The sequence below is a fragment of the Bacillus rossius genome, chromosome 3, assembly GCF_032445375.1.
Source record: "Bacillus rossius redtenbacheri isolate Brsri chromosome 3, Brsri_v3, whole genome shotgun sequence".
NCBI lineage: Eukaryota > Metazoa > Arthropoda > Insecta > Phasmatodea > Bacillidae > Bacillus > Bacillus rossius.
The window spans coordinates 126,963,722-126,979,112 of NC_086332.1; the positions used below are offsets into that span (position 1 = coordinate 126,963,722).

The 15,391-nt window shown below is 35.2% G+C and overlaps 1 protein-coding gene across 1 annotated transcript in view; it reads right to left on the reverse strand.

Annotated features, from left to right (window-relative positions):
- Nucleotides 1-250: 250 nt before the first annotated feature.
- Nucleotides 251-15,391, reverse strand: part of LOC134531232 (C-terminal-binding protein) — a 445,126-nt gene continuing 429,985 nt past the window's right edge. The window contains exons 9-10 of the mRNA XM_063366907.1: nucleotides 10,786-11,132; nucleotides 251-10,711 (exon numbers count right to left, since the gene is read on the reverse strand). Of these exons, the coding sequence (XP_063222977.1) occupies nucleotides 10,646-10,711; nucleotides 10,786-11,132 (413 nt within the window). The 3' untranslated portion in view covers nucleotides 251-10,645. The remainder of the gene's footprint in view (nucleotides 10,712-10,785; nucleotides 11,133-15,391) is intronic.

Below are 15,391 nucleotides of genomic sequence, written 5' to 3' on the forward strand. Positions count from 1 at the left end.
TATAGGGTAAAATACCCACACAAAACACACTGAATCTAATAGCAGGACAAAAAACATACGACGTTTACGCGAAAGTGTGTTTTCTTTAACCCAAATTTTGACGCCCTAAAATATCCGTGCGACGATTATGCAATAAAGCAGGCTACTTTTTTGAAAAATATGAATATTCATTGAGGTTTACCTAGAATCATTTGAAGTATGACAGATTTTGACACAATACATTTTCTCCTGTAAAGAAAAGAACACTACAAAGCTTTCATTACAAGATTTTTATTTCAAATTTCTGTGGAAGATCCAATAGCCCTACATCATTTACAATCATCTTAGTGTATTTACTCTCATTCTCTTATATTAAGTCAGCAACTAAAATCTGATGTTTTCTAGCTAAGTTTACGTTACTGAATCTACAAAAACTCCAACGAAGTTACAGACAGAACGTGTCTTTTGGCAGGTCTACAAGTAGGTACGTGGCTCCTGCAACTTACAAAAGTTTTGTTTACAAATACTCGCTCCATCCACTTCCATTTAAAACTGCCACTTTGATGTGTGTAGTTTTGCAACGCTCTTCATCAGATACTCACCGCACTTGTCACAAAAATTTTTCATAAAAAAATCTAATTATATAATTTGCACACAATTCATCTTAAGCACATAAAAACACAATTTAATCTACTTAACAGACAAATCAAACGTGAATGCCGCAAGAGGAAAAAATATATCTATAGCAGGTGCATGACGAGCACACACAAATGACAAACAACTCATTTGCTAACCTAAATATAAAAGTTAAACCACCGTGAAGTTAGAACATTTTTACTTATTTAGGGTAATGGTCGGCACGGCCGCCATTACCCGAGAACTGCCGGCTCCTGCCTCCACACACACACCTGCCTCCAGTCGCTTCCTCCCACTACATAACTACATAGCACTTCACACTGGAGAACCGTTCACAAGTAAACAAATGCATGTCACTGTTCACATCAATTGACTAGTTCTTTACAACAGTAACAAGTCAGTGCGAGATGTGCATAGATAACTTAACTCGGACTCTGTCAAAATTCATTCATGTTTAACATTCATAGCTTCTGTATTACATAAATAATACACAAAATAATTTTTCAGTAACTTTTCAACAGTGAGGCTGTGTCAAGTGGCAACACAAACAGTTTTTTTTTTTTTTTTTTACAAAATATTACATCCTGTGATTAACTATTGCAATACTAAACATTAAAATGTGATCGCAAAGATAAAAAAATTTGCAATACATACTCCATCTCTACCTTTAAAATGTGAAGTAGCACAGAGGCTAGACCTTAGAAATGTTAATGATTTTGGATAACTTAGTTTCAGTTTATATGAAACTTTATTTTGAGTAGAAACATCTACCATTTTTATCAAGACACTGTTGCCATTAAAATTAATTTACAGCACAAATATACATGTTAATAAATTTGAAGTACATTTAAATACATTTTTAATAATATTTTGAGAATAAACTACCCAAAATTAATTTTTAAAAATGCACATACCACATTGTTTACATAATAGGACTTGGACAAAGCATCCCCTGAATAGGTGCTAACAACACTTATGAGGTACAAAAAAATAATGTTATTAAAATGAGAAATCAATTTGAGTTCTAATAAGAATCAAAAGAGTACATAATTAAAATTTTATATTAGAAAAATTATTTCACCTTTTAACATAACTCCCCAATATGTTGTTTACTAAATGCTGGTCTGCCATGATTTGCCACTAGTGCATCCTAGTAGGCATGAGGTAAATTAGCCATGAAAGCTTTTGGCTTTATTCTCCAGAGCCGCTGCTGACATGCGGGATGGTGTAAAATAAACGTCGGCTGGGAATCGAACAGCTACTAACAAAAGAGCAAAATATTGTTTGTTCATTCTTCACATTATTAACTCACTGCATTCCATTTAATGCTACACAAATGTCATTGCCATTGTGTGTGCACAGAAATAAAAAATTCACGTAAAATAAAACAGCGCAACTTCAAATTGTTTCTAATTTATTGGTGTCGTTACTTCAAAATTTCACTAATTGAACAGTGTTAAACCCGCCGCACACGGTACAATATTCCTTACAATATTGTATGCTAGGAGTCGTACTGGCTCTACTACTTGTTTCTTCACTCAAATTCAAATTGGATACTAGTAGCTGTACTAGCTGGGCTACTGGTTTTGCGTAATAGACTGCGTCCTATTTTCGTTGCTTGCTGTGTTACAATATTTAAGGAGTGGCCAATCAGAACTCACGAAAACAGCACGAGGGGTTGTTTACACTTTTAAGTGCGCATGTCGTGATAAACATGGATGGAAATAAGTGGAATAGTACCAACTCCTCGTTTTAATAAATGCATACAAAGAAGAGCCTCGTTTGTATGCAGTAAATAATGTGAATTATCATCATCAAAATTTGTTGTGGAGAATATTCTCTTAACAAAACTAGTAAGGCAGCTAGAATCGTGTGCAGCAGAAACTTGTAGCACACCTAGTGTTTCAGCTTGTAGCCTACACAGTACAGAAACCAGTAAGCAAACTAGTAGAAAATATTGTACCGTGTGCGGTGGGCTTTACTCAAGGGGCGGGTGTATTCTATAATATGGAAACATTAATCCTACACTGTACAAAAAAAGGAAAGCAATATTAATTTAAACAAATAGTTTTAATAATTTTTTTTGTTTGTTACAATATCTGGCTTCTCATTTTTACGTAAAAAAATTATTAGATTGCGAGTTCTTCATATCTGCTCAATTACATCAACTGCTGACACAGACACTACCCCGTCTCTCTAAAGATAAGAATAGTATTAAGAAAATAACAAAAATTAAATACAAAAAATGTATCCTCTCACAAACACTAATTAAACTTTATTAGAATTTGTGATTGTTATTGACTAACATATAAAGGTAAAACTAAGAATGATAAGAAAAAATAATTTACATCAATTTCTCAAACTTTCTAATATTCACAAAGAAAAAAAGTAAAACTGCACACCGAAATTGTTGTGCAAAAATTGAATTATGGTACTTACACTCACAACTACGGTACAGTAAAACATAACACATTTCTGTTGTATGTGATATTTATATATAGTTAGGTAACAATTGTGAGAATTGTAGTAAAATATAAAATGGCAACTTTGGCATGACTAAACTTAGAAGTCAGACTCGTGGCACTTGAAAAATTTTGTGTTAGGTAATATGCTTCTATAATATTTAGATTTATTATCAATATCCCTAACACAGAAAATATAACAATTTAAAATTATAAAAAAAACAACCTCACAAATGCTTGGCAATATAAAATAAGTCTACATGCTTGAGATAATCAAAACTGAAATGCAAATATATTTAACAACGAACTTGCTTGGGATGAAATGTATAAACACTGCACGGAATCTATATATATAAAAAATAGCAAACTGCTATTTGCATTATTGGAAATATAATATAGATTTGTCTGTTCAGACGAGATTAAAAAAAAATGGACAGATCTTGAAGCATTTTTTTTTTCCTGCAAGGTCTGTGATGATCTTAATACTAAGACTATTAAATTTCAAAATGCCACCCCTAAGAGGGTGAAAAGGGAGTAAATATGGTTTTTAGATAGTTAATCATATCTCAGAGGCTAATGAAGCTTTAGGAAAAGATATTGGTTATCAATAACAAAAATACCAAAATAATGATGAACTTCTGTAAAATTTTGCAAAATTCCACCTCTAAGAGATGTAAAAGGGATAAGTATGCTTTTAAGAAGAAAAATGGATACTTTTGAGTCCACTTGAATCAGCGGTACAAAACTTAGACTGAACATGCATATCAAGTTACATAATGCATTTTATTATATTATATTATTATTTTTTTAAATTTGATTGTTAAAAGGGGTGAAAGATGGGGTAGGTTTTGCTTTATTTCAAAAAGTCCTATCTCCTAAAACAATAATGATGCAGGAGCTAAAATGAAGGGTTAAGTATAATAAACATAATAATTAACATTATTTTTAACATTTTTCTGAGATTCCAGCCTTAAGGAGTTCAAAAAGGAGCATGTTCAGTTTTCAGAATAGAACTAGAGGAAGAAACTAGGACTTTAACAACATTAATAGAGAGTTCAGACCGATTTTTTTTCTTTTCAAAATTTAGTTGTTGAGGGTTGTAAAGAGGGTAAGGGTGGTCTTTTCAAAAATAAATATGTCTATGAAGCAAATCAAGTAGGAGGCAAGAAACTGAGCAGGGGCAGTGCTTGTGCTCTGAACTCCATGCGAGGGAAGATACATAGCGAGGAAGTAAGAAGGCTACTTAGCTAGTGATTCTGACCAATGCCAACACCCTATTCTGTAACCTTTACTAACAGGCACAGCAACTGTGCAACCAATCAACCATGGACTACGTAGCACCAATAGTGCTACAAAAGTAAAATAAAAAATTATCTTTGATTAAATGTTTTATGACGAAATTATTCTGTATGTTGATTTCATACACTATTAATTTTAATTTACCTAATACAGTGAAAACTCATTACAACTAGAGATGTGCCGAACTGAATCAGCAGATGTCAACATTTAATAGTATCACCAAACCTGCCTATATTAGATTCCACTACAAATTTTTGACAGAAATAAACTAAAATAAAACCCTGATTTCAGGGGACAGTATTTATGAGACCCAAAAATTGAAAGCTTTTCCCCCTAATATTTAAATGGGTAGCTTCAGTTTTAATCAAAAATTGTTTCAAATAAAGCAGAATCTCTCTAGTGAAAACTAATTGGGACCAATACCAGTTCGGATCAGCAGAATTTTGGATTACCAGTGTTAATTCACTGTTGAATCTTTATTAGCCTAAAGAGGGCAGAAAATCATAAATTAATTCTGGTACAGTATTACATTACACCATCCCATACACCAGCAATATTATGCAAATAACAGTGCAGTACAGTAGTACAGCGGTTCCCAATTTTTTTTGGGCTTGTGAACCCTGTGATCCACTTTTATTTTGGTGGAACGCCAACTCTTTAAAGAGAGTTATTTGACAATAATTGTGCCTGCTTTATATGACATTCCTCCTGACTCATGGAACATCCGTGACCCTACCCCAGGGCTCTGTGAAACACCTTTTGGGAACTGCTGCAGTAGTACATTCTGTAATGTAAATAGATCTAAACACCTCTGTAAGAACATAATTCTCGAAATAATCAGCAAAATATAATAATTATTCAAAAAATTGCATCTGAGTGTCACTAATATTAACTTATTTCAGACGATTTGTAATTTTCAATTTTTGCGGATTTCGGTTTAGATTACCCAGGTTTCCGAACTAGCGAAGTACCACTGAATAGTGAAACCTCACTTTTGGCTAATAAAAGAATGGTTTGGTCAATGTATTACAAGACTAAACTTAGAAGTGTTTAGTGCATTACTATAAAGAATTCATAGGGTGTTTACAACAGCTTTTCTGGTGCCATTTTCGTCATTAGCAGTGATCTGCACTTGCTTGACCTCTTTAGACTGCAAGCTGGCAGTTAGAACAAAACCGACAATGCAGCAATAGATGAACCACGAGAGGCTATGCAGAAGAGTGCTCTCGACTCTCTCTCCCCCCCCCCCCTCCCTTTTTCACGAGCCAAAGTGTTATCACGCATTATTCGGCCCATCCATGCATGTTCGCAGTAGTAATCACAAGCAGCCCAATCTGGCACAGTAGCAGATTTTCCACTAAAATGTTTATGCAGCGGTCCCTAATGATGCAAGAAATGCAGTTTAGACACAGATTTTATAGTTTTTCAAGTAAACTGTTCCTATTTCATAAAGATGAAGCTATGACAATTTGCCAGTAACATTAAAAAGGTAAGCTATTATGAATTTTGTTCACTACTAAATTTGAAAATTTTTCTCAAGAATGCACAGTGTGAGATAAAATATGAAATTTCAATTTTAACAATTTTAGAAGGTGTGAGAATATAACTTGAGATGTATCATTATTCCACAAATACGAGTGCTGCAGTTATGACAAAATCAGTTGCCATTCTCAGCTACTGTAGTCGCGAGATTTTACTATACATAATTTATTATAAGAGATGGACAAGTCTGCAAATGTTTGAATAAAATTCAAGTTCAGTAATACTAGAAGTCTAGACTTAATTCACTACAATATTACGGGAAAAATTGTACGAGCAATCTAAAGAAAAATTAAGGCTCAAATCACAATTATCCATTACGTAAAACACTCAGCACATCCATCATATTACTTCTACATTTTAATTGTAAAAATTGAAAATAAGGCTTAAGTTTTAAAAATAAAGTCTCCATAATAGTGTATTAGTTTGACGATCAAGTAAGCTAAACACTAATAAATCATTAAACTTAAAATTCCATACCTTTTAAGATAACAATAATTGACCGGTAATACCTGTCAATATTTTTCAAAGTTACAATTTTAATTGTCTGGCTGTATGTCAAAGTTAGAGTTTTGCAAGTTTTTGGCAGACACTGATGGAATTTTCTGGACCATCAGATATAATGCAGGTCACTTGATTGACCTGCGAATCCCTTCAGTTTTGAATACTTTCATATTTCATACATTTTCAAAAAACTCTTAGTAAAATATTTTTAAAAAATTGTAATACAAAATGAATAGTTTTATGCTTACGAAGTAACAACAGATTTTCTCTTAAGGGGCTTGCCTAATCAGGGAGCCAGGATAAGTGTGATGCTCACTGGTGCTTTTAGTGCAGTCACCTCTAAGCGTAGGGCTTCTCGTTCTGCACACAACTGTGACCATTACATTATATGGCACAGAAATGAAGATGCAAGGCCCTTGGGTGCTTTCAGGAATATTTAGCAGATGTTTCATGTCTAAAAATTATTCTGGAAGAAAAAAAATTCTTTAAGCCAATTTCAGTCTCCTAAAAATACAGTTTAAAAATGAAACCTGCTCTCAGTGAATTCGTAAATGTTTTTCAAAAACAGAACTCACTGTTGATATTTTGAACAATATTTAAACTGCGCGGTTTTTTCTGAAGCTCTGCAACACTGCATATGTGCCCAGATGGGTAGAGCTTTTAACAGCTGGACGATGATTGTATAGTTGTCTAATAGACCAAAGCCATGAATGTATGAAGAAAAAACAGTTATGCTCTCTTGCATTCATCTTTTGGGTAATTGAGCAAATTAAGTGACAGCTAAGATATTTTACAAGCGCTTGGCATTCCCCCAAACATTTACAATAAATCCCTGTGAAGTTGTTCTGCTTGGTATTTTGTAACAAGGAAATTTTACTAAAAGGGTAAAATTGTATGTATTTATAGGCCCAGTGCTTAATTTTTTAAACTAGTTACGCAGTAAATTTTCTAAAGTGGGATTTTCTTTAGCGGAATTTACTGCAATTGATCAAACTTTTTTGTGGAGTAATTTTTAATTACAGCTCTCTTTACTAGTTTTTGTGACTCACATCACTGCTTTGTTCATAATACTGCTACTTCACTGTGTGTAGACGTAATAAGTACATACTTTATTACCTGGGCTCGCAAGATCAAGGAATTTTGTTATTTTTAGAGTTATCCCCATCGCAGACTGTCCCAACATCTGAAATGGACTCGTACTATGGTGCATTGCGCCCATGTAAAAATGAAATATTGCAAGTTGCTACAAGCCACGTAATAATTTAAATGTGCAGAACACATTTTCAATGTACAACAATGATTCTTAACCTTAATGTAGATAGTTACACAATAGCTTCAATACATTGAAAGAAAATTCCTTTTTATTATTTTAAAAGAGTAAGTATTTCAAAATTATTCACACAGGTATTTGAAATTTCAAATACAAGCAAAAAATTTAATTAAAAATAAAATAAATATCTGATGTTAAAACAAGTGTGTTGATTTGAGTATTTTTTTTATGATTACAACACAACAAATATTTTTCTTCAATTAGAAAAAAAATTGAGAAGAAATATTTTATACAAATGTTCAATGAAGCCTCTGCTCAGATGCAAACTGGAGCAGTCGGCACACGGCGCACTTGTCCAGAGACTTCGTCCCAAAGTCAAGAGCAAGTGCATAAACTAACTGTTAGCACATCATTACAAACAATAACCTTTGGCGCAATGTAGTGGAGGCAAGATCGGCAACATTCCAGAGACAGAGCAACATTAAAACTTTCAGATACATAAAGATGTACACTAATGCACGTTACGGGCAAATGCCATTTACTGCACACACAAAGAAACATACAAACAGAATGCAGAGATCAACCAAGTATTACACGTCACAGACATATTGCACGACTCAGCTCTGTGTCGGGACCTGACTAATGCTGCAACTAATACGTACCAATGAGCAAAAGAAAAAAATTATCTTACAACTAACCATTTAAAACCTGAAGTACTCTCAAAATTTTGCTTGCAGACATGCACATGCACATACATGCACATGCATGCACACACACACACACACACACACACACGTGCTTATCAAACAACATAAAACAATCACAATTCAACCTTTACACCTTCTCACTGTATCACACAAAAAAACAAAAAATAAAAAAAACATAGTTTTGATAGACACAAAAGTGTGATACTGAATGACATAAAACTAATTCTATTCAAAACAGTTGTAAAATTACTCTTAGTTGATAGCCCGTTAGGTGACCAAAAATAACACCTTTCTACCAGATTCCTGGACCTCATCTTGCACCCACTTTGTCCTCCTCCAGTCGAGGTTAATAAGTTACTCATTACTTGTGATGTTTCAATAATGCCAACCTGCTTCCTCGACAAGCCATCCTCTTGTGTGCCACGTGGTTGGCAGTCCAAAACCCTCACTATGGATCAACAAATTAAAATTATGCTGGCATCCCGATATGTTGGTTAGTTTCTACACTGGCACATTAAAACACCCTTGCTGTCAACACATTGAAACAACCAAAGCCATCATTGCTAAAACCATACACTTAGAAAGAATAGTCTGTTCACAACATTCCATGGTCATTTTTGTAACTGAGTATCCGTTAAGAAAAATATAATTTGTTAATTTACATATTTCATTCCATAACATACACTTTTTGCACAGTAAAATTACTTTAAATGTTATTGTGAAAATACTTAGAATGGTCATGTACAGAATGTATTATCAAACAAGAACAATGATCAGTTTGCAAAATCATATCACAGAAATCTCATTTAAAAATTAAGCTATAAATGAATATAAAATAATTTACCAAATAACACATGAAACCTACGTTTCTTTGCATAATCATAAACCAGAAAACATTTTTAAGTTATAAAACAGTGAGTTGTAGTTTTATTAAGTGTTGGAAATCCACCCTTAATAGATTTAGCTACAACACACAGATAAATACATGTATGTGCTGAAATGTTAAGTGTAATTTATTAAGAGACGTAGGTTCCCTGCGACCAACAAACCTATACGAAGGTATTGGTCTTGTCCGTTAGGACCAGCAAATTGCTTTTACACACAAGTTGCAGCATTCCAATATTGACAACTAAATTCCAAAATGCAAGAGAAAGATGGAAAGTAAATTTAGTAATAAAATTAAATGACAGTTATCTACTGAAACAGAGAAGCATAAAGATACCTGAATTGTTTTTACATTTCCTTTATACATCCAGTCATACACTGGAAAGCATTCCACAAAATGATAAAAATCTTGAAAATCACATTAGTAAATGTTTGTTCTGTTTAAACACTAATCCTTCAGTTTGCCAGCGAAGGCTGAAATCACCAATATCGAAAAGACCACAACTGGGAAGCAAAGCGCATCTTGTTCAAATGATTGCAGCAGAGAATAAACTGATCAGTATATCGCAACTGCAGTCTTCAGATAAACCAGAACTAGGCTAACATCACACAAGCAGTTACAAAGTAATGCACTGCTTCAAACCGGCGAGTGGTTGAATATTTACACTCCACTTATCTGTATTTAATTAAGTTTTTCTCTGGCTACAATATGCACTCATCATAATGCAATAGGAAAAATCACTATCCATCACCATGTTGCTAACTTGTCCAAACTCAAGTTATTTGCTCTATTCATATTACAATGCAAGACTAATAAACAAAGTATTGCCACAACAGAACTTGATGGTTCCTGGGAAAAGAAAACATAATCATCAGTGATGAAGAGAAACCGGTTCAGCGAGACTGTTAAATCCAAAAATACCAGAAAACAAGGAGTGTGTTTCATGCCAGTTAAGAAAACTAATTTAAAATTTGAGAAGCATATAAGTGAGACAGTACCATAAATCACGAAGTCCCTCCCAAACACACATATACACACACGTAGCAGTTCACGAAAGGATAAAAAAGTTAAGACAGTTTTCATAGCCACAGCACAGTACATCATAATTTGGATGTCAAGAAACATGTTTGCACTCACTGCTGGGTTGGCATTTAACTTGATCGGGGCAAGCCTTTGGTCACAACACATTTATTTTGAAATTGAAATATTTACTCCCTCAAACCTCAACAATGAAACACAGTTTCTACGCAGTTCGGTCGTGCGGCGGAGCGTCCCGAGAAATGCCGAGAGCAGACGAGGATCGGCTTCCTTGTCCCACGCTGCTTCAGGGCCGAATCATCTCGTTGAAGTCGGAAATTCGGCGCTAGTGCACTTCCGACGACTCCGGCTTTTGCGAGTGATGGTTAGATGGATCGGGAGTGCCGAGAGGCTGAAAGAGAAGAAGCGACGTATAGAGGCAGAGCAGCGGAGGACTCAGGTAGGTGCACGTGGATGAGTACTCACTAGGCTGTGGGGGAGTCCCGGGACGGGAGCAGACGGCTGAGCAGGGGCGGGACCTCCCGTGCCGGCCACCGAGTGGGGCACCTGGTCGTGCGGAGTGGTGGAGTGTGCTTGCTGCACCGGCAGCCCGCCCGCCGTGTAGTAGCTGCCCCCGTTGATGCCCTCGGGGTAGCCCGACGAGCCCAGGAAGTACTCCTTGTTCACACAGTTGCGCAGGCAGTCGGGGATGCGTCCCACGATGGCCCTCCGTATCTCGCTGGCCGCCATCTCGCGCAGTTCCGTGCAGGACGCGTCCGAGTAGAAGGCTGCGTGTGGCGTGCACAGCAGGTTGGGAGCGTCCTTCAGGGGACCTGCGCACACGTTCACAGCCCCGTGACACTGGCGGGAATACCCGAGTGTTCATGGCACTCGGGGTGCTTTTCACAGGAATATTAGTCCATTAATGAACACACAAAAATTAAATTATTCAAGCTAATACAAAACTGCTATGAATATATGATATAAGTAATTTCTACAGTAATGAATTTTTAAAAATGTTTGCTTACTAAAACATACATTCTAAACTCTCTGTATTAGAGCAGTGACAAAAGCTAACCAAATAAATGAAATTAATGTACAATAAATTAACAATTACTTTAAGCCACTAAGGGGATGCGTGCCTAATACCACCCACGTTCCTAATATCGCTTATCCTTGTGCCACACATTGCACAGTGCAATAATAGGAACACAATTTTTTATACATCTGCGGTTTAAGCATACTTGTCAATTCTGAAGAACAAAATTCCTTCCGTGGAATATATTCAAATGAAACTTATCAATAAATATACACCAAAGTTATGTCTACAATCGAAATAAAACAGATACCAATACACCTGCCCCTTGAAGTAACACTCTAATTTGTTCCAGGAAAAAAGAGTTCTGATCAAAACAGCTCTAATCAAATACATTTTTTCCATAAGAGAGTATTTTAATCAAGACACTACATACACATGTTACAATTTATTAACTGAACTAATATCTATCTAAATACATTTTAAGTACAATTAAATAAATGTTGAATAACATTTAGAGATTACACAACCTACATTTAAACAATTCACGTATAAGGACTTGGGCATTGCATTCATAAGTATGCACACCTATCCGTCACTTAGCATGACTAATTCATTCCTAAAAATTCTCGTGTTATTCAAAATCACGTATTCTTAAGCATTTGTTTCCATAAATAGCAAGGCAAATTTATTTAATGTGTTCCAAAATTGTGTAGGAAAATATACTTTACGTAATATAAATGCGCTGAATAACACTCAACTACAAATATGTCACACCATTTATCTTTATATTCCTCCCACCGCACTTTGTATGACAAATACGACCGCATAACGGGAGATACGTGGTTATGTACTTTATTATCAGTCAGCTGGCTGACTTGCCCGCCCGGGCGTAACCTTCAACTCACGTCGCGTAACTTTCCAAACAATCCTTTACTGACAGTGAACCCGATATTACTGTCCAGATATTTACATTTTATTCCTCAAAAATTAAAGTGCTTATTTGCGTATCACCACCTGGTTCACACCAACCCTGTCAGGCCAATGATTATTTTTTTTTCCATGCAACATTCATTTAACAACCTTTTCCATGTGAATCATCTGTTAATTTCTGTTCCGGTATCTAATGTCAAATATATTCCCTCTAGTACAACCAACAGCATCAGACTTGGCTTCATGACAATCAGCGTGCCGTAATACTTCTAGTTTTGTCTCAAATACTTGAACATGATGCATTAAGAGTGATCAAGCACGTACAGTTACCGGCATCTGAATGGGCAGACGTTGCTTTTGTTTCGAGTGAATTCCCTGCCACAGGCTAGACTGAGTTCACGGCCCAGTCTTTGGCCAGGCGACAACGGTACGGCACGGCGGCATACACACGGACGTAAAAACATTTGGTCCTTTACACTCCATAGCAGCAATTTAACTTGCCATGGCTGATGTTTGTACAACAGCCGATTGCGTAGTCAGACGTGTGCGCGCATCTCTTACCCCCTTGTTTGGCTAACTGTATCCCACAGCACATATGTTGTTAACAAAAGTTGAAACAAACTTCGTGGCATCGTTCCCGACTTTTTTTTTGCCTGCGGAGATTTCATGTTAACTGAAATTTACAGACGTGCTATTCAAGACTGGGGCAGTAAAATTAACATAGCGCTAAATAAATATGCGCAATCTAAAGACGTGCTAAGTAAGGGATAGGTGTACTAACAACAATTCTGAGTTATTTATATAGGAGATACATTTCAGTTCTAGAAAAAAAAAGAAAAACTTAACATTTTATATTATTAGAAAGATTATTTAACCTGTTAAAGTAATTCCCCACTCTGTTGTTCAATAAATGTGTGTATGCCATGGTTTACCACTAGCGCATCATAGTAGGCGCGAAGTAAACTAGCCCTGAAAATTTCTGCCTTTTCTCTCCAGACCTGCTGCTGACATGTGGAATGGTGTAAAATAAACGTTGACTAAACACATAGATGTCATCAGAAATAAATACTCAATGAAGGACGCAAATAGCTATTAAGAAACAAGAAAAATATTGTTTGTTGATTAGTCACATTATTAATTTGTTGCATTGCATTTAATGCTAGACAAGTGTCATTGACATTGTCTACACATGGAAATAAAAATTCATGTAAAAGAAAATAACACTACTTGAAATCTATGACCACGCTAGTTAATATCATGCTATAATTTATGGTTTTCTTACTTCAAAACCTCGCTAATCAAACAGCATTACTTTGAGGGGTGGGTGTACTCTGAAAATATGATTCTGATCAGATTAGTTTATCCAAAAAATAAGTTTCACAGTTGGATAATCTGCAATAGGTATGCACTGTATACTTACCACATCAACATAGCAAATAATAAATATACACCAGCCCCTCGAAGGAACGCTATTCGATTAGCGCTGTTTCGAAGTAATGACGCCAATTAATTAGGGCATGATTTGAAGTAGCGCGGTCATATATTCGAAGTAGCGCTCTTTCTCGTCCACATAATTTATTTTATTTACATACGTGCACAATGTAACAAACAAAATGCAACAAATTAAAAATAAGACGGCACTTGTGTAACATAAACATTATGACGAATCAAAAAAAAGATATTACCCTTTTATGTAATAGTTATTCGCTTCCATCGCATATTTTTAAAGCGTAATTAAAGTTGCACAGTAAATAATATTTCGTAAATACATTTTCCGACGCCTACGTGTGTGTTTAGCTAATGTTTATACATACTACGCCGTCTTGCAACTCAGTAGCAGCTCTAGTGGGAAATGCCGGAAGCTTTCGAGGCTAGTTCACATCTTGCATGACAGGCTGCGCTGACTCCTAGTCGTGCGTACATGAAGTTACACGGTTGCGAATTTCATTTTAAACCCTTATTTACGGTATTGTTTTAAGATAGCATTTTGTTAATAGAAAACGTAAAATTTATTCTTCTCTATTCTTAAACATTCAAACAGAGCTTAAATGTTAAAAATACTATTCTTTTTAACTAGGGATGGGGCGAATCCTGATTTCCTCGAATCCGAATCCTAACTCAAATCCTCGACTGGAATTGCCGAATCTCGAACCCAAACCCGAATCTTTTAACAGATGATGTCCACATATCTAATGTAAGTGAGATGTATTCTACTTGCACTAAAAGTCCCTTGACTTTATTACATGTAGTTTGGTACATTTCTGGTATAAGTGTATATAAAGACAAAAATTTTTTCTTGAGAAATTTCAGTTTTAGTACAGATTAGCGGTTAGGATTTTTTCTATAAATAAGCTAGAGGTCTGCGAGCCTAAGAATTTTACTTCGAGCCGAGCTCGAGCTTTTGTGGTACAGTTACACTTTTGGGAAATTATTTTTATCTTAAACTTAGTATAATGCTTGAATAAAGTATTAAAATGAAGTGGGCTTATTAATTTTGGGTAACTATTTACAGTGTGTGTTTACATTTTGCACTGCTAGAAAAAAATAACATTTTTTTCCATTGAATCTTACCTGTTGCCATTGGTTCATTAGTAACTGATATCATCCAACTAACATAACCAAGTATATGTTTGTGTAAATGTAACATATCTTTGGGAAAATTTCATCCTTGTCAATTTTTCTGGAGTCCTTAATGAGCTTCAACAAACTTAGCACCAAAAATCATGTTGTTTGAAAAGTACATTCACATTGTTTCAACATTTCCACTTTTCAGCACAATAATTCTGAGAGATTGTCACAGAGTATTAAATTCTGTTCTTTAATCTATCATGCAGAACAATAATTTGTTCTGCACGTTCAGGAGTTAAATTAGCTCTACGAGTGGAGATGAGATAGTGTTTCCAGCAGAAGAGAAGCATCTCTCGCTGGCAACCTGCGTGGCTGGAATGCTTCAGTAAAATTGCTTAACCTCAAAATTAGTGTCATAAATATCTGTAACTGGTCATTAAAGTTTAATCAATTGAAAGTAATAAAAATAAAAGCATTTTACTTCATAAATTTACACTTGCAAAAAAAACATACACACATAAACCTACATGGAAATTAAAGTCTTTTTCAATATCC